Source organism: Carica papaya, chromosome 8, assembly GCF_054855325.1.
Source record: "Carica papaya isolate Zhongbai chromosome 8, ASM5485532v1, whole genome shotgun sequence".
Lineage (NCBI taxonomy): Eukaryota > Viridiplantae > Streptophyta > Magnoliopsida > Brassicales > Caricaceae > Carica > Carica papaya.
In genome coordinates this window covers 34,874,180-34,894,139 of record NC_142316.1, presented here as the reverse complement: position 1 = coordinate 34,894,139, position 19,960 = coordinate 34,874,180, and the positions used below count along the sequence as shown (strand labels likewise).

Below are 19,960 nucleotides of genomic sequence, written 5' to 3'. Positions count from 1 at the left end.
TACGAGTTGACGATACCAAAATTATAATATTTAATATAATAGAATCAGTAATAATTTAGTTCATTAATGTATTGATAGAGTTGCAGTGATTAATTTAAATTTAGTTATAATACACTAAAAATATATTATAATGAAATAATTATATATACTATAAGTATATAAATATTTTCATATGACTTTGGTCCATATTGGTCAAATTAATAACTTGAGGGTGGGTAAAAAAGGAAAACATTTTACCTTCTTTTATTTGAAAAATGTCTCCTCATGTGTCATGTAGTATATGACTTCTATATGTATACATGTGTGTATATATATATATATATATATATATGTCATGGTAAAGAATCTTGTATCATATTGGATGATGATGTAATACAATGTGGAGTACATGGGCAATTATTGGAATCAAACATTTCATTTCAACAATTAATAATTATCATGTACATGGAAATAACCCCATCCATAAATAACTTTCATCATAATCGTAAATGTATACATATATATATATATATACACAAACACAAACACACACCCATTGTAGGATACATCTTTTTGGTTTAAATAAAATTATGTTTGTATATGTATGTATGTATATATATATATATATATAACGTGTTATTTTATCATTTAAAGGTTTATTGGTCATATAACAAATATATAATTTTTAAAAAATATTTTATTATATAGTTATATAGTACTACTATAGCTATAGTATCTTAAGAATTATATTTTCCTTATCACAAATAGTAACTTTAATGTAGAAGGCTATTAGGTGAGGCATATCTATACACAAGACAGATGCAACACAATATAAGCTACATATATATATATATACACAATGTAATCTTCATATTATTTTAATACCTAATAAGATTAAATTAAAATTATTATATTTTATTTAAAAATTACAAATTTAATTATTAATAAACATATAAAATTTATTTTTTTTCGTTTATTTCTTATATTTCTTTTAAAATAATAAATTCTATAATACTATTTAGTATTTTTAAATTATTATATAAAAAATATAAAATATTTATTCGCTTAAATTCTTATTTATTTATTTTTTTATAAATATTTTCGAATTCCTTACTATATAAATATTAACAAATTTATTATGTGTTATTATAACTATCATGGTATATAAAGTTTGATATATGATTAATAATTTTTTATAAGATATTACAAAACAAACATGGGTTGAATCTATTAGGTTTGTTATTATATTATATCAACATACTTACGTGTGTATGTATATATATATACACGAAAAAGGTGTAGATTATATATAAATATGCGGGGAGGTGTATGTATAGATTGAAAAGTGAGGATAATATACATATATATATATATATAGAGAGAGAGAGAGAGAAGGTATGTCTTTGCATAGCTTGTCAAAATCAGTGGCCATGAAAATGGCAATGTCTGCATCCCGCCATTAAAATCTTTTGCTCGGTCCTGCCTGTGCAAACTTCTTTTGCCTTTTTCATATTTTACGAGAGTGTATGAATATGAATATGAATATGAATATGATGGTCATGCCAGTCCTATTTAATGCCTCGGCATTTCACATCTAATCCCATCATGTTTGCCAGTGCTATTATTGCTCGCAACATATACACACACATCTACATATATGTCTCCACATATATATATATATATATTGTATACATATATTTTGACATGAACCCATGATCATGTCTTAGACTGCTTTTATTGGGTGCCAGTACTTCTCTCTCATTCTATTGTTGGAAATTTCTCTCCCTCACCACCTTTTTTTTTTCTTTTTTTTTTTTTTAAATTTTAGGTGAGGTTTTGAGAGTCTATAAACTTTAATTATTTATGTAATTTTGTAACGACCCCGGAAAATATTAAAATGAAATGAGTATTTAAATATATCGAATGCGGAAGCGAGATTAAAATTTCAGTTAACATCCCTTACACGAAAAACCAAACAAACGTACTTAAAATATAAAAGGTTAAACTAACTAAGAAAGAAAACTCGAAAATAAACTATGCGTATGACTACAGAGTCTCTAGGCATCCCCTTCGTCGTCCTCCTGCGGAACGGGCTCGGGAACCATGTCTTCCTGATCTGAAATGGTTAATTAAGGAGTGAGCTACACTAGCCCAGTAAGAACATCACGATATCTCACCGTCACGGAGATAAAGGTGGGTAGAAAACCACAAAAAGACCAATGGAGTATAATTTACAATAAACTCGTTTATTAACAACAAAACCTTTTATCAATAATAAAACTTTTACCATCCACTTACCTTGGTGGAATTTATGAAAACAATATGAGAAAAACAATAACATTATCATAATCATTGAATAATCTAAGCTGTAAAACATAACACTTATCACGCATCTTGTAATTCAATCATTGTACAACATATCTTTTTTCTCATTTACCAGCCTACTAGTATCCGTGGGGGTCCATAGGGGTTCCGCTACCCGTTAACCTTTAACATTCATAATCAGTTTCCAGGGCCGTCCCCATACCCCGTCCGGTATGGGCGCCAAAACCATGAACCTCAATACCCCGTCCGGTATGAGGGTGAAACGGGCCGTCCCCATACCCCGTCCGGTATGGGCGCCAAAACCATAAGATCTCCATACCCCGTCCGGCATGTGAGACCACAATCCCGGTAGGGTTCCCTACGGACCCGGTCCGTCCACCATCTCCCAGGATATCTAGTCAGGCTGACCCCCATAATACAATTATCAGTCTACACAATCTTTCATTTTTCCTTTTCCTCAATCAGCATCATCAATTCACATTTAAACAAGCAAATCGTAATTCATACCAAACAGACAACATACAGTATCAGTTTTTCAGTCATTCAACCCATAATTAATAAAAACGTAGTACATGCACACAAATCTGTAAAATGAACACATCAAACCTCATTTTGCATTTAAAGCTGTAAACAGGCCAAATAACAGTAAATCATCAATCACACTAGACTCGGGCTCCATTAGCAACCTTAAGCAATTTCACACATGCGTTAATTCAAGAAATACTGTTTTATCATTTTGAACTTTAATACCGTGATAGGAAATAGGGTGAGGGGTCCTTACTTGTTTTCGGGATCCGAATACGATTCACAGTGCGCCTGCAGGCTGTCCCTAATTTTCCCTGAATTTTTCCCGGGGAACTGAAACACGCTAACAGTACCTGCACGTGTTCCAAAAAAAATCCAAATTAGGCCCAGGGCCTCTTTCGGCCCAAATCGCAACTCCGGCACGGCGGCTCCGCCGTGCTCCGGCGACGGCGCCGCCGCTGGCGGCGGCGAGTCGCCTCGGGTTGACTGTTTTCGGCCGTTTTTGGCCGAATTCGGCCACACTCGCATTGGTCCTTGTCAGAAAACAACCCTAGGGCCCTCGGGGGGGCCGAAAAATCACGGAAAAGCGGAGCTTACCGGCGGCGGCGCTCTCGGGTACGGCGACTCTCCGGCGAAGTTCGTGTTTTGGTGATTTGGCTTCGGTCAACCTGTAGAGAAAAGAATGGTGATCACGGTGATATAAAAATTGCATCGAACGGAGGCCGGGAAGGGCCTCGTCGGAGGCAAAAACCGAGAGGGGGCGCGGCGGCGCCGTTGGGCTTCGGCCGCGTATTCCGGTCGTTTGGCCGGGATTTCGGCTTCGATTTGGCCATAGGAGGAATCAGTGGGGAAAAACGAGTCGGGGGTATGAAATTTACCTCGATCGGCGGTCGGAAATTTCCCCGGTGCGGCGGCGAGTGGCGGCGGGTGGCGGCGGTCGGCCTCTGGTTCGTCTTCTCCGGCGAGCGGCTGGCGGCTAGGGTTTTTGGTCTGGTGTGGGGGTTCTATTTATAACCCCTTGCCTTTTGATCACAGCCGTTCGTTTCGTTTTAATCAGGGCCGTTCGTTTTTGATTGAATCTGGGCCGTCCGTGCGTTTGAATCTGGGCCGTCCGATCGCGTGATTGATCTGGGCCGTCGGATCGCACCCACGCGGATCGCCAACGTGGCTCCTTTCGGAGTGACGCGATCTTGCCACGTGGCAGGCCCCGGTTGGCCGGGCCTGCTGACCGGGCCTGCTGACGTGGCTGCTGACGTGGCCCCCCCTTTTTTTTTTTTTTTTTTCCTCCTCCTTTCCGGGCGCTACAAATTTAGTGCCTACTTTTTCTTGGGTTTTAAATTTAATATATTACGTGTATCGATTGAATATATAATTTTTAATTTTATAAAGAGTTAAATTAATAATATAAAAAATTTATAGAAAGAATCTAACTATAAATAAACTATTATAATATTTAAATTATGCATATAAATTTTTTTATTTTTTATTATTATGATATTGTATAAATAAAAATAAAAAAAGCCCTATAATTTAAAAGGGTACGTGTTAATTTTGAAGATTTACCGCACGACGAATAGATTTCTTTTGTTGTGGATTTAGTTACGTTTTCGTATTTATTCTCTTTGATTTAATACGAGATTTATTTACTATTTTATTTTTTTAAAATATGGTTTAATTTAATTCTAACACTTTTTTTTTTTAACTATTACTTTGAAAAATACTAAACTTATTGGGTACTTATTAAAAATAGTTGGAACAAATGCTTGTTACTTTAAAAAAAGAGAAGTGAGAAAAGCATTTTAGTGTGTGTGTGTGTATATATATACACACACACACACATATGATTTCTATATATATATATATATACACACACACATATATATATGATTTCTAACAAGAAACAAGATAGAATGATAGATTTCCCAAATGGGTTGTGTGTTGCAGATTGAAAATTGAAAAAGTCACAAGTTGTACAAGTCGAATGGCTAAAGCAATTCATAGATTTCGTATCTTCAATTCCGTGACCACAACAGATTCATATCTACACATATACATATACCTATACATATACACATACACATACATATACGTGTAAATACATATATATATATACATCATATTTAAATAAACAAATTCGTGATATTCAAGAGATTCAAGTGCACGAGAATGTCCACTTCAATGGGTCGGGTCATTGGGCCCATCGGTTCATCACCTTTTTCTCAAAAGATAAAACTTTTACTTTCAATATTTTAAATATATATATATATATATTTAAAAAATATATTCTACCCTTTTAATTTTTCTTTTAAAATTTTACATTCATAATTTCTTTTTTTTTTAAAAAAAATAATAATAAAACTAGCTAATAATATTTATATAATGTACTTATTTATTAAATAACTAATAATTATCTATATTTTAAATTCTAAAAATTGGCCTGAAATTTTTTAATGGGTAGTAAAATTTTTTGTTCTGAAAATTAATAAATACTTACATACATATATATATATATATGGTTTTGGTAATGAGATGAGAGACAGGGCGTTGATGCATACAGGCGTTAGATAGAGACAAGTGTCCAATTTTGAGTTGGGGCCCACTAAATATTTTTGCTGTTGACTGGCCCACAGGAGACGTCGCTTTTTAACCCAACTTGTTTTTTGGGCCTTAATCAATCCAAAAGTCATGTTTGGCTACAAGCCATTAGGGCGGACGTACCTATTAATAAATAACATCTAACCTTCCCGTGCTATCCCGTACCGGAACAACTTACTCTCTTAACTTCTGTTTGGCTGACGGTAACAACAGTAATTAAATAGTCGTAATAGTAATTTACTAGGGTTTGTTTATGAGGTAATAATGAGAGAAGAGTTATGTTATCCCGTACCGGGATAGCTTACTCTCTTATCTTCTGTTTGGCTGACGGTGAATTAATTAGTTCTCGTAGTAGTTTTTTAGGGTTTGTTGATGGGATATATGGATTAGACCCACCGAACAAGTTTATTAATAAGCCGATATTTGATTCAATAAATTAAGAATTGATTGAATATGGTTTATATATATATATAATTATATTTATTGAATTGTAATATTATTGATTTTGTGGATAATGGTATATATTTATATTTACATATATATATATATATTAAAAGGGTAGAAAAGTAAAATTATCATTATGTATATATATAAATATGTGCAATAAGAATGAAAGCAACTTATAAGCAACACACACCCAACACAACCCATCGGACATGTCATTTATAGGCTACAACTGGGGAAGTTGGTGCCTGTAAAACTTTTTAATTAATTTCCTAATTCCACCATAAACCAATTAATTATTTTATTAAACAAAATTAAATTAAATTATGATAAGTGTAAAAATATAATTTTATAATTCGTCATAAAATATTTAATTTTTTAGTTAAATATTTAAACCCACCCCCCGCCCCATAAAATAAAGAGACGCGAGAAAGCAAGAGGGGGGCACGGCACGGCACGACACGGTACGTCGCAGAGGAAGTTTCCCAAAAACAGCAAAAGACGCAAAACGAAGTGTGGGGTCCACCGTCTGATGTTAATCAATCACGGAAATAAATACGACGGTACGCGCATCGGACGGTCGGAATTTGTTCGACGCAGTCAGACAGTGACTCATCCAAGCGGAAGATCCACTGGCGCAAAAGCAGGCGCAACCACTGATCTGTGGGTTTAAAACTCGAAGACAAACTCTTCCAGTCCACTTCGTTAACCCCAGCGTTATCTCTCTACAGTCTCTAACCCTGTAGGGTCAACCCCATCAAGTGGTTACAAATTTCCCAATCAAAGTGGACCTTCCACGATATAACTATATCTATCTATAATATGTATGTATGTGTATAAAGGAAAGGGAGGGAGGTGGGGGAAATGGGAATTACCTGGGGTAGGAATTTACTGTGTGAGATTGTACGAAGAAAAGTCAGGGTGATTGTCAAGGAGCTGCCTACAGTATGTCTGGTCTGCCAAACCTGTCGGGCCCACTTTTCCATGCCTTTTAAATAATTTCCAGGCCCAATACCATTTTACCTCTTCGGTTAAAATGTAACTATCAACACTTTCTGGGCCCACAAAGGCCCACTACGTCCCACCTTCCACTCCCTTACTTAAATAAAATTACACATCCCCAGCTACACAAACCGACCTTAGCTCAGTTGGTAGAGCGGAGGACTGTAGTTGTTGCCAACAGTTTAATCCTTAGGTCGCTGGTTCGAATCCGGCAGGTCGGATTTTTTTTTTATTTTTTATTTCTAAGTTGATATGCTGTTTTAACACTTTGTGAGATAGGAAAAATGAGAACGAGACCCAAACAAAATAAAAATTATTATTATTTTTTAATATTTTATATAAGTTATAATATGTATATATATATATATATATAGTGTATCTATAGATACACAGGGCAGCCCATCTTTTCAAGAATAAGTCATAAACCATACAACGATTCTCATTTAACACTGTCATCTTCACTTTTATCATTCTACAAACACGCAGCATGGCCCATCTGTGACCTGTAAATTTAAAGTCTGAAAGATATTTCTGCATGCTAAGTAGTATTCTATTTCAATACTGTCTTGTCTTCCTCTTTTTGTGATCGAGGGAATGAATGTATGAGCAGAAAACACAAAGTATGTCAAGACCAGAATCGCGTCAAACAAGTAGAAGATCGTCAGCTATAGCTTCTTCGATTTCTATACACCGGAATACATCACTAAACAAATCAGGCTATTCTGATGCTCAAACAAGTGGAAATCAAAATAAATGTACAGCATCCTCTTCATCACTCAAGGCATTGAATACAGATACTGTGAACCTGCAAAGTTTAAGCAAACTGTGGTTAGAAACCCATCGTGCAAGATTGCCATCGGTTATCCTTCTTTGAGGAGGATGAAGCAATGGAGAAACAAAAGAAAATGGGAAAAAGGGAATCATCGAAGATAGAAATTTAGGAGAAGTTAAAGAGGGATTTTCTTAAATGCTAATGTTGGAATAATTCGAGAGACATTTTAAAATTCATCTGTAAGTTTAGACTCAGTTTAACTAGGAGATTATATAAATAATATTAGGATAGGGAAAAAGGAGTTTGTGTGGAATTGAAATAATAAATTCTAAGTTCCAGCGATGTTAAAATTTGTTCCGGTATAAGAGTGGATTTGTGAATGAATTCAACCCAAATTTTAAATTTGTTCAAAACATAGCTAACTCTATGGTATCTTGGAGGCATCATGACTCCAAAGCCCTTAAGCAACAGTCTCTTAAACACCTCACAGTAATTCTATAGCGTTGTGTGGTAATGGACTAACATTATGAGATATGCTGAATTATACTAAGTTACTTCATTTATGGTACAACATTATCAAATTACTACGTAATATAAAAGACTGAGGGGTGGAGACAAAGCGAGAATGCCTTCTTGATGGGAAAATAATAAATAAGTATAACACAATAAAATCACCAAGAACAGGCATCATAAACCAAATAACTTTTAAATATTTAAATATTATATTTCTCCCTACTATTTGCTCCTTCATAGCTTTCCTTGAGCATTCTATATCTAAATGACTAAATCATTTAGAACTCAAAAATAAGATTCTGAAATGGGGTTATCCATAGGAAAAAGCAATTAGAGTCTATATGGTATTTTTAAACATTGATAAATTTCTTTATCAGCTTATGAGATATTAAAGGCAGATCCTCATTTTCTTTCTTTCTAGGTGACTTTCGCCAACTAGAATAACCAAGGTCCTCTTTTCACATGAAAATGGAGGTTTTTGCCTCGGAAACTGCTAGCACGAGACATTCTGCTCTCTCTAGGACATCAACCAAAAAATCTTAGTATCTAAACAAAGAGCATGGTACCAGATGAAAACATTGAGGAGGTTTTAAAATATTCGATTTCTGAATAGAACAATGTTCATTTTTCATCATGAAACTACGAAGAAACTATATTTTATCTTTATGTTCTCAGAAAATTCAACTGATTAATCTAAATAGTTAATCACCAGGTAGCAGATACATGTAAGTTATGTCACTTTCATTTTCCTAAATCGGGAGCTTGTACCATCTCTTCTTTGCTGTACAGTTAGTTGGAAGCATATTTAACCACGAGGTCCTAGTTTTCAGGGAAAGGTGGGAAGATAGGAAAAAAGAAAAGGTTTGCAGCTAGTCATTTACGTGCAGATACTCTAAATGTATGCATTTACATGCATGTTATCTATCCGTATTAACAGCAAGCATGGATGCGCCCATGGAATCAATTTAACAAGTTGAAGGGTTTCAACCATGAATGGGCTAGTAATGGAGGGATACAGCACAGTTATGACAAATCTAAACCAATATATGAAGCAAAATTTGAGATTATAACTGTAAGCCAACCACCATGTAATCCTTGCCTGCTAAAAGAACGTATGACCATGAATGCATCATTTGAAAAATTTCTAGAGCCTATTTGGTACAGGATTACGTACGTAGCTAATGGCATCTTTAGAGATTCTAAAATTCTAGCATATTGGAGCGAATATCTAATTCTTCAAACTCGGAATTGTAGTATAGTATGTTTGCTGCAGCAAGAATTCTACATGCAAACAGTAGGGAAACATTGATTAGGAGGAAAAGAAACCATGAAGATTATAAAATCAATATAGAGAAAAATGATTAGTTCTAATATAATTCTAAGGTTTTTGTTCATAAGGTAAGTGAAACACAAACCTGAAAATGACCACGACAAAGAGAATCAAGTAAAAACCAAGCTTGATAAACCGGAGCTTCTTCTCAAAATTGAGATTTCTGAAAACCTCGGTAACATCAATAAGATGCTTCTGCTTTTTATACCTAAAGCATAGAACTAGAAAGAGTTATTGAAAAAATAATAGATTCAAATTCAATATTACATAAAGATATAACGATCAATGGGCCAATTTTTAGTACATCTACCAATGTGGTTGGCATGAATAGACAAACACGTTGTAACTTCAAATTATAATCAAGATATAGGTGCTGAGGAAAAAAAATTTCTGATTGTTTTAGTGATGAAATAGATTTACATGCATGAATGAAGTCTCACCCTGAGAACAAAAACTCATTTTCCACTTCATCTAAGTGTGTGCCCGAATTAACTGTCTCATATTTAAAATCTTTTTTCCACTGTATCAAAACCAAGAGTTCAGTTGACCTTTAGCATCTACAGATCACATGATTATACGGTGATGTATGTCATACAAGCCACATAATCAGATCACTTAATCCTTTTTTTCGAGAAACAAAAGACAATGCCTTTTCTTCTATCATTGAATGTTGCCAGAAACTGATAAAAGATCCACAACTCCGAAAGACGAAGTGGTGCATTAATGAAAACAAGGCAAGAGAACTAGAGAAGTGACTAAGAATTGTATTTTGGAGAATGTTAAACGCTTTTTAGTCATTAAAAGTTTATATTTAAAAAGAAATACTTTTCAAAAATCATAATCTAACAGTTAAAACACTAGTCCTTACAATTATTATATGCGAACTTGAGCTTGCACAAAAAATATCCTTTTATTTTCTGAAAAAATTACTACTACAGTTGTCAAAAGAAACATACCTAAGAAGTAAAGATGACCAGTTAAGTGATACAAAAACCAAAAAGTTGCTCTCATATATTTCAATTAAATCAAATTAAGAAACCATTTAGGTTCATTAAATTTGAAGAAAATGAAAGACATGTAATAAAAACACTCTTAGGGACAAATGTTGCAGAGATCTACAGAAGCTCATGCATATTGAAGTTATCCCTTTTTTTCTTGCATACAAAGAACAAAGCCAAAACTATATCAACTCCAAGGCAATATCAAATCGGCATAACTTTTATTTTCTTTTGCTTAAGGAAATCATATGTATCCCTCATTATCATCTATATACATCAGATACAACAATATATTATCTATAATATATAATGTTTATTTATATATAACTTTCATCAGCAATTCCATTTAGATATAGTTACAGAAAAGGTTAGAAAGAGATATATCAAATAAAAACATGAAAAGAAGAATATTTATTTGATCTAGTCTCGTAAAAAAGGGTCTTTTTTGATTTCCACAACACAGTTTTAAGAATTAAATGATAGTCACTTAAATTGGGAAACATTGATTTTTTAATAACTGAAGACAGACTAAATGAGAGCATTATATCAATTATCTCTAGTGATATAGTATATAGATTTATTCTTATGTATATTGTACTTACAACATAGCATGGTAGCAAGTAAGGGGAACTGCAAAGAGAAACATGAACCAATGCCATGTCACAAGATAAAGACCAGATAGTACTCCTTGCAATATAAATTCTGGGATGATCAAACCATTAACACGGGATGATGTTTCAAACGGATTCATAAAGTCAGCTTCCAAGTCTGTTAAGCATATAAGCTATAAAAAAAAAAATTAAACTGTTAGATATTTTCACTTGATAATCAGTACCAGAAATTTCTTTAAAAGAAGAAATTAACCAAATGGGATTGCATTGTTAATTAAGACACTGAAAGCATGAAACTCCTGCTTCTATCTCTTCTTCATTCTGCCTTGTCTCCTTTTCAGAGTAATTTACACCCACGGGTGTCTAAAAAAGCTTTCAGTAAGAAACAGTAATACACGAGGAACCATTCAAATTGATGGCCTTCTTCCCCTGATAGAGCTATTGTCGATATACAGATACCAATAACTACATATATGCATATACCCCACAGATCAAATTCAACCGCAACACAGGTGAGATTCCAGTGGCATTAACCCCAAGCTAATTGGCTCCGGGAAAATGAAGAAAACCAAAAGAAGCTATTAAGAGATTAAATGTACTGATTTATCATATTATTCTAGAGCAAAGCATAACTCTTAATCTTCGCTAGAAATGCGTGAATAAACTGGGAAAACAATTTTAAAAAATTCTCCATCTTCCTTTATTTTCCTCGGTCTCACTAGCCAAATGGATAAAGCTGTAGGATTAGGGTTTAGACTTCCAGACATACAGGAGATCAGTACATACTTCACTCCACAGTGCGGAGAGAAAATCACTTAATAACACCTAACCTAAAATAGAAAGTTAAATCCCAATGCATATTTTCACGTCTCTACAACCCGTGGAATTTCCAACAGAAATTTCTTGAAAAACAGGAAAAGCGAAATCATTAAACCTTTCCTTACTTTGATTTTTCCCTGGAACCAAACATGCATTTAATAATATATATACTGTTTCTTATTGCTTAAATTGGAAATAGAAAGTGAAGCACCTGGTAAAAGGTGGAAGCAAGCAGAGCTAAGTTGACGAAGAAAGAGAAAACCCAAAGAAGCAAATCCCAAGCCATGCTTGAAAGTTCCAAAACGGGAAACAAAACAAATAACCGTGTAAAAAATCACACTCAATCTTCCTCGTTGACACAGCAAATTCTGAGTTAATCAGAGACTGCGAGCACGAAAAATCTCAGTCTATACTCTACAGTATCATCACGATCGCCATTTTTCTTTCTTTTCATGCTCAAATCTCAGCAAAGAAAATTTTTTTAATCCACCAGTGATATTTCCGCAAATAAGCAAAACATCAGGGGCTTTGAGAAACGTGCAATTATTTATTTATTTTTTAAATTATTTAAATTCACCAATTAAAATATTAAAATTTAAAATAAATAAAAAGTAATAAACATTTTTGCAATTTTACAAAGTTCTGAATTTAATATGTGCAATAATAATTTATAATTCTGTTAATTAATTTTTTTTTTAAGTTCCAAATTAATTAGATAACCAGACAAAAAATTACTGGGCCGAAACCCGAAGCCCAACCCGGAGCCCAATATTTGGGCCTAGTAGGCCCATATCGAAATTCTATTCTGCCCGCCACCTGTACTTTGTTCTACAGCTGAACCAGCGTACCGCGCACCCGCAGTCCGCGACTCTGTATGGATTTCCGGTGTAAAGCTCCCGTAGCCGCCAATGCAAGTTCGAGCCGTTCAACCTCTAGGGTTTCTTCACAAACCGGCGTCGTTCAAACTCAGATACTCTACCAAGAAAAGAACAAAACAGAGATCCTCCGTCCAATCTTGCGCTCCCAAACGGGACCTTGAAGGCCAATCAGTCGCTGTGAGATCATTTTCATTTCTAAGTTTTGAATAACTTGAATGGCGTTTCGTGAAAAATTAGACATAACGTGTTGTGATACAATGTGAGCGTCACTGGCATTTTCTGTGATTATATTGAAGTCTTAAAAATGGATATTTAAGAAATTTTTATCTCCGGCGAGCGAGTCTGTGATTGTACTAGGGCGTGGAAGTGAGATATTGGCGGAAGAATGTAAAAAGAGGAGACAGTTAAAAACTGAAAACATTTAGTGATGCTATAATTTGCTTAGGTAAAATGATGAGATGAGAACACGTGAAGGATGAGAAGAAGAGTTTTATCATGATTAAGTAAAGGAATGTAGCTGGAATTGAACCAAATGAGGGCTAAATATTATAGCGATGAAAAAAGGATGAGGTCCTGAAGGCCATAAAAAATTCACTCTGAAATATTGAGAGTTTGTGGTCATTCAAGTGAAACTAATCATAGAACCCATAAAAAGATATTTATGGTCGAGGTTGGTGGCGTCCTGAAAACTAAGACTAAGGGTTAGCTATAAATACTTGTCTTCAAGGCTGCTGTGTAGCCAGTTTGTTAGGTATATATAGTCTTTGATGAGCCCTTCTAGTTTGGTAAGAGTAATTCATTGAGTTGATGAATTTTGCTCGTAGTATTGATGAACCTAGTTGGAAAGTAGGAAAAAGACAATTCTACTGTAAATCATATCTAAAGAACAAATAGAATAACTAGCATCACGATCTCAAACATGAGAACATGGTATGCTCTTAATGAGTTATCCCACCTGGGTATCATGAACAAAAATGGTTGCTATTCTGTGTATATTTGATAGCTTTTGTTGAGGTGTAGGAGTAACTTTGGCCATATCTACCATGGTTAGTTGAAGATTCACCCATTTATTGATCAAAGTGCTACTTCATGTTGTGTATCTGTTGTCCTTAAGGATACTTATAAATGGGAGGCAATAAGAATATTAAGCATAGTGGTTACATGAAGTATTAGAATTGGATTGCAGGTTATTGGTTTGGGAAAGTCTGGAAGAGCTGCGGCACGACTTGCTCTTGCTAGAGGTGCTTCAGTTGTAGCCATTGACCAGAATGAGAACTTGGGTTTGTTGGAGGTGCACTTCTGTAGTATCTCTTCTATTTTATTCTAAACTTCTCTTTCTCTCTCCACTACAATAGGTGTTTGAATGCAAATGTGCATGTGCGAGGGATGCACTTCCTTGTGTTTTTGTGCTTCATTCTAATGGTTAGATTGTCACTGGGTGCAGGAAGATCCACTTTTTATGAAGCATAGTGGTTTGAGAACAATTCTTGGGCACTTTGATACTGAGCTACTTAAGGATGCAGACATTGTGGTTCTTTCTCCTGGAGTTCCATTGGAAAACCACTGCATTTCATGTTTGTTACAATCAGTAAGTTTACATGTACTTATTTAAATATTTAGCCTTCAGGAGATGCTAAAAAACATTGAGCTGGCTTTCTCTGTGATATGGTAACCAAGAGTTGATAAAACACTTTGTTTGTAACTATTACAACTTAGCTGTGTTATACTTTTGTACTCTTCTTTTATAGTCTGTTAATTATTGGCTTGTTCAATGCCTTTTCAGCTCATTTGTGTAAGAAATCTGAGAGAGTTATTTCTAATTGAATTGTTGCTTCTGTGAAGTCTTGGGCACACTCACTTTTGAAGCTGTCAGATGATTTTAACGAATAGTCTTAAGCTTTTTGCCGTGAGCATCAAATTCTTTTCTAAACGTTGTTATCTTTTCTGATGTAGGGAAAGCTTATAATGTCAGAGATGGATTTTGCAGCAGAGGTTCTTCCAAAAAGTACCAAAATTTTAGCAGTGACTGGGACAAATGGAAAATCAACAGTTGTCACCTTTGCTGGACAGGTTTTGCCAATTTTTTGCCTATTCTTTTTTTTTTTCCCAGTTTTGCATTAATTTATTTTAAAGTTAGTGATAGTCACTTTGGAAATAAGCACTACTTATCATCGGCAAAGGGAAAAGTGAAAGAAAGTGACTGTCACTTACTTATGGTGGAAGTTTAGTACGAACTAAATAAATTGGCCATGAATTTTTATAGGAATAGGAATCTAAAAAAATGGATGGAAACCTTGAAATCAAACTGTAGGAGTTACAATCTCCATTGATTTTGGTTAGGTTCCCTTCTTGTGTGCTCACATATTCTTGTATCGATCACACTAACAGGCATTGACTTTCTTTTTGGATAACTGGAAAGCAGATGCTAAATCACTTAGGAATTGAGGCTTTTGTTGGAGGAAACCTTGGCAATCCACTTTCAGACGCTTCTTTCGATTTTCTCATGTTGCCTTCTTCGAAATCAAAGTTTCAGGTGACTCCGATTGTTAAGCTGAATTTACTTCCATTTTCTTTTCTTTTACCTTTTTTTTCCACTGGTACAATAACAGAGTTGGAAAATGCATAATCTATGGAATACTGTTGGTGGAGATTGCTTTAGAGTCTGAAATGTTTGAAATCTGGATGTTAACCTTACATCAGAACAGTTTTCAGGTTGCCGTGGTGGAGGTTAGCAGTTATCAGATGGAAATTCCTAACAGATACTTTTGCCCTTCTGTGAGCAGCTTTAAAACTTTTTTATTCAACTGCCTTAACTTTTTGATGGATTTTCCGTCAAATTTTGTTTTCAACACAATTTTGCAGGTATCTGTGGTGTTGAACCTCACTCCGGATCACATGGAAAGGCATAAGTCAATGAAGAACTATGCTATAACCAAATGCCGTTTATTTTCTCACATGACAAATGCCAAACTTGGCATACTTTCTTCTGGTATGTGCTAATTTAATTGTTGAATTCCACATGCATGTTTGTTGCATGGTACTCATTCCTCAACCTCCATATTCCAGGAGGTTTGGTCATTTTCTTAAAAGGTAGATAATGCTTGTTTCTGTTATGCAATTCACAGTTGGTTTTAAGTTTTAACAGTCAGTCATGTAATCTTTCTTAGGAAACCATCACTTGAATGAAGCGATCAGCAAACACGCTAACAAATTTAACCCTGCTTGGATAGGATCCTTTCCTGGTGTGGTGGTAAGATAAGCTGTATCCTTCTTATAAATCTTGGTAGAACTTTGCATTTCAAGTACTCAATGTCTTCGTGTCCCATTTTCGCTAGCACATATTTTTTGTATATATGCAGCACAGAGTTTAAAAGAATATGCAGTCTTGAGACTTCAAACAAATATTGGGTAAATGAGTAGGATAATTCTGTTGATGTTGCTAGTATGTTTTCATCAAAACTTCAGATTGAAAATTGTGTATGGAATCTTAGAAATCAATTGCCTAAAAATTTCTTGGGAAATGATGGAGTTTTTGAGGGTGATATATCTAATTGTGCTAGGCTTAGAGATTGATGATTCGAAACCTTTTCTACATTTTGTTTAAAGGCCATCTTCTTCTCCATGGAGAGGATCTTGGGAAACTCATTGAATTTTGTCTGATTCTCCTTCGTAGTTTTTTTATTTCCTTTGGTGCTGTAAATCTATGAGTACATGGAAGGCATCCCTTTGGTGCCCTTTTAGTATATTGATTTCTTTTTTCTCTATAAGAAAAGATGTAGGCAGAAAAAATTACAATGTTAAGCATACCGTGTTTCTGTACTCTATGTGATGCTTGTAAAACTATGCATGCAGCCTAGAACGGAAACTAGTATGCTTTTGTTTAGTATTTTCTTACTATTCTTGTTTTGCTCATATATGATACTAATAAGCAGTTACTTGGTTGAAAAGGTTGATATGGATGCAAAAATTGCAAGGTTAGAAGTTCATGCTATTGGAGTTGCTTCGCAATTAGAGTTGGGTCCGTTGAAGGTTATAGGGGAACACAATTATTATAATGCAGCAGTGGCTGCATTATCCGTTCTTGGATTGGGTTTCGGAATTGATAGCAAAGAAATCAATGCAACTATCGACAAATTAAGGCCACCACCTCATCGTATGCAATTTGGTAAGTTAAAATTGATTCTCACCTCTTTCTTTAAAGAGAAAATGTTTGTAAGGCTTCCTTGATAGTCACCTATTCCTATCAAAAGAAAATGTCTGTAAGACTTCCTCAATAGTCATCTATTCCTTTAAAGAGAAAATGCTTGCAAGACTTTCTGATACATCAGAAGTCAGATCTTCCCTCACTCTACTTCTGCCCCTAAGAAGAAACTGGCTTTCAAAAGCATAATTTAGGTGTTATTGTTGGACCAGCACTGTTAGACTCTCATAGTTATTCATTAAAATGAGTTAACTCAATACGATTCTTATATTCATAGGTGCTATATTGGATTTGAATCAGATTTTAGATCAATCTATATTGGTTGACTGCCTCCTAATAGAGATAGTTTCTATTCTTGATCCTTTTTCTACCTACTGAACTGTTGCTTAAGCAATTCAAGTTTTCCACTTACTGAAGAGAGGCTCAAGAAATTCTGTTTTGTGAAATTAGTAGCAGAGTCATTGCAATTGACCTAATTTGTAGTCTGATTAATTTATTCTTCTAATAGCTATAACCATTTTGATAAGTATCATAATACAGTGCACAAGGATATCCACGGGGTGACATGGGTGGATGACAGCAAGGCAACAAATGTTGAAGCAAGTTATGCAGGATTAGCGGGTTTGAGGGGACAGAAATCTGTCATTCTACTTGGTGGCATTGCGAAGGTTGTATTTTTATCTTGATGGCTGAATAATACTAGTTCCTAATTGCTTTTGGCTGAGTTTTATAAATGTAAATTATGTCAAAGAAACGTGCTTTAGTTGGATCCAATTCCAAAACTGAAAGTATTCTGAACTATTCCATTTTCAACCTCCTTTTGATGCGCATGATCAAGTTCATGTAAAAATTCTTTCAGAAAGTCTATGGCTTTCAAGCCTTCAAAGAGACAAATTTTTTTCACCATAAACAAAAATCCGATATTGCAACAAGTGGATGAAAGAAACACTTCAAAGAAAACAAACAGATGGAAGGAAATATCTGCAGTTCTTTTTTGGAAATCTTAATTTTTTTTTGTAGGAATTAATTTACAGAAAGAAATCAATCCTTTAGACGTTTCTAAGCATCATGGGGCTTAAAAATTGCAGTCTAGTGATTTTAAGTCTAACGTTTGTGTATTTTATTTTCTAATCCTAGAAGTCATTTTGATGTTTGAGTCATTCATTCTTAAAAGATTTTTGTCATTTTGTGATTGATAATTACTTCGCCAATTCCAATTTTGTTATTGTTTTTCTTTTGCAGGTTATAGACGAACACAAATCTAATGGTTTTGAAAAATTGATAGAACCTCTTAATCGTCACAAGTGTGTGATCACTGTATGTGTTTTTTTTTTGGTGTATTAAAATGTAAAGCATGGACGCTTGCATATTCATATATTTTGCAGTTTCATATTTTCATTTTTAAAAAATTCTACTGCCTGAAAATTTTCCTTGTTACGGAATCACTAACACATTTTTTATACATTTTCATGAATTGCCCCAAGTTTGGATATTCAGGATCACTTATTTGTAAGACATTGTTGGAGTCTGGTCTTAGCGTTCCCTGCATTGAAGCTAAAGATCTCGCAGATGCTGTCAGTCATGCTAGAACGATAGCCACATATGGTTCGTCCACTTTAACTCTGGAGAGTGTTTCAGGAAATTCGTTCCTCTATGTTTGGTTTGCTTAAATGCATGCTGGGAATGGGATGTTACTGATGCCTGATGACAGGCTTGAATAGCATAACCAGTGGTCCATATCATCCCAAATATTTAAAACAAAGACTTCTCAGAACTAGTTGCACGAAATCATGTCGAGAGGTTACTCGAAAACTTATATAATTTCTTGGAAGATTCTAGATATATCCACAATGTCGAAAACCTGCCTTCATAGTCATCACCCGCTTGCTGGGTTTGTTACATCTGTTGTTGATGTCAACTTAAATTCAGACATGCTAAAAAAATCCCACCGTCTAATACAATTCCTCAATATTGCAGGTGATGCTATTGTACTCAGTCCTGGCTGTGCGAGCTTTGATGAATTCAGAAATTTTGAGAATCGAGGAACAGTTTTCCAGGAGCTGGCATTCTCATCATAGCGAGTCTTTCAGATCCTGGTTGAGAATTTTGCATTACGTAATTTCTCTTTACTCTATAACTCTAAAAATCATATAGAACTAAATCTAGTATATGCATCGAAATATTTTCTCCGGCTCGAGTCAAATTACACTTTACTTTAGTTTCCTTCCATAAATTGCTACCATCTTGTCATCCCGATTCATGACCATCTTCATAGAATAATACCATTAGCGCCAGTTTCAGGTGGCTGTGCATTCTAGGAGAAACATCTCTTTTCGACATTGCTGAAACTTCGATATTAAAGAAAACTGTGCGACTCGAACCGAGCCAATTTTCATTTGCAGAAAGGATAATGTTAATGTTTAATATTATGAGTTGGTTACTTTTGTGAAGGAAATGAAGTTGCAAAAAATTTGGAACTGATAGGTTCTTGTTTCTCTTGTATCTGCAGGTAATCACCATGAATATCAGGAGAATAACTTCTCTGGTTACATATATATATATATATATGTATGTATGTATATGTATATGTTTTAATGGATTATTTTAAAAAATATGTTTTTATGGACTATATTTATAATCAACAGTTACAAATATAAATTTTAATTCATAAGTATACATGTATGTCTGTTTGGAATAACTATGTTAACAAATTTATTTTTAAAAAAAATTATTTAGAGTTACTGCATTTTACTGTAGTAGTTTAATTTTATTATAATGTAAACTGTGGTATTTTTTAAAATTTAATCCTTATAGTTTGAATTTTATTATTTCATATAAAACGGTTAATTTTTAAAATTATTTATTATAATTATTTCTTTATTCTTTTAAAATTTAGTTAAAAAGTAACTAAATGTAATTTACTAATTTTTTTAAAAAAATAAATATTACAATGTAGATGAAAAAAATA

General features: G+C 34.2%; 2 protein-coding genes and 1 non-coding gene across 8 annotated transcripts; 2 read left to right on the top strand and 1 right to left on the bottom strand.

The window, feature by feature from the left end:
- Positions 1-7,001: 7,001 nt before the first annotated feature.
- Positions 7,002-7,091, top strand: TRNAY-GUA (transfer RNA tyrosine (anticodon GUA)). Its single transcript is given in 2 exon segments — positions 7,002-7,038; positions 7,056-7,091. It is a non-coding gene; the product is annotated as a tRNA-Tyr (tRNA).
- A 183-nt stretch (positions 7,092-7,274) lies between these two features.
- On the bottom strand, positions 7,275-12,415 carry LOC110811789 (Cornichon family protein). Of its 2 annotated transcripts, XM_022038361.2 has the most exons (5): positions 12,125-12,415; positions 11,086-11,267; positions 9,571-9,693; positions 9,330-9,436; positions 7,275-7,675 (listed from the first exon to the last, which is right to left on the bottom strand). In XM_022038361.2, exons 1-4 carry the CDS (start codon positions 12,197-12,199, stop codon positions 9,355-9,357), a joined length of 462 nt encoding a protein of 153 aa, XP_021894053.1. In that variant the 5' UTR covers positions 12,200-12,415; the 3' UTR covers positions 7,275-7,675; positions 9,330-9,354. The 2 variants fall into 2 exon arrangements, with proteins under 2 accessions (XP_021894053.1, XP_021894054.1); XM_022038362.2 differs by lacking the exon at positions 9,330-9,436 and having other exon boundaries at positions 12,125-12,411.
- Positions 12,416-12,738: 323 nt separating this feature from the next.
- Positions 12,739-19,733, top strand: LOC110811785 (uncharacterized). Of its 5 annotated transcripts, none has more exons than XR_015814086.1 (15): positions 12,739-12,968; positions 13,978-14,082; positions 14,236-14,379; positions 14,745-14,861; positions 15,214-15,324; positions 15,504-15,566; positions 15,654-15,780; positions 15,959-16,041; positions 16,740-16,956; positions 17,533-17,660; positions 18,235-18,309; positions 18,477-18,597; positions 18,970-19,107; positions 19,294-19,360; positions 19,502-19,733. XR_015814086.1 is itself a non-coding variant. In XM_088209833.1 (14 exons), the coding sequence occupies exons 1-13, from the start codon at positions 12,822-12,824 to the stop codon at positions 19,068-19,070; spliced, it is 1,539 nt and encodes a 512-aa protein (XP_088065959.1). In that variant the 5' UTR covers positions 12,739-12,821; the 3' UTR covers positions 19,071-19,107; positions 19,502-19,733. The 5 variants fall into 5 exon arrangements, 3 of the variants coding, with proteins under 3 accessions (XP_088065959.1, XP_088065960.1, XP_088065958.1); XR_015814085.1 differs by having other exon boundaries at positions 19,288-19,360; XM_088209833.1 differs by lacking the exon at positions 19,294-19,360.
- Positions 19,734-19,960: the final 227 nt, after the last annotated feature.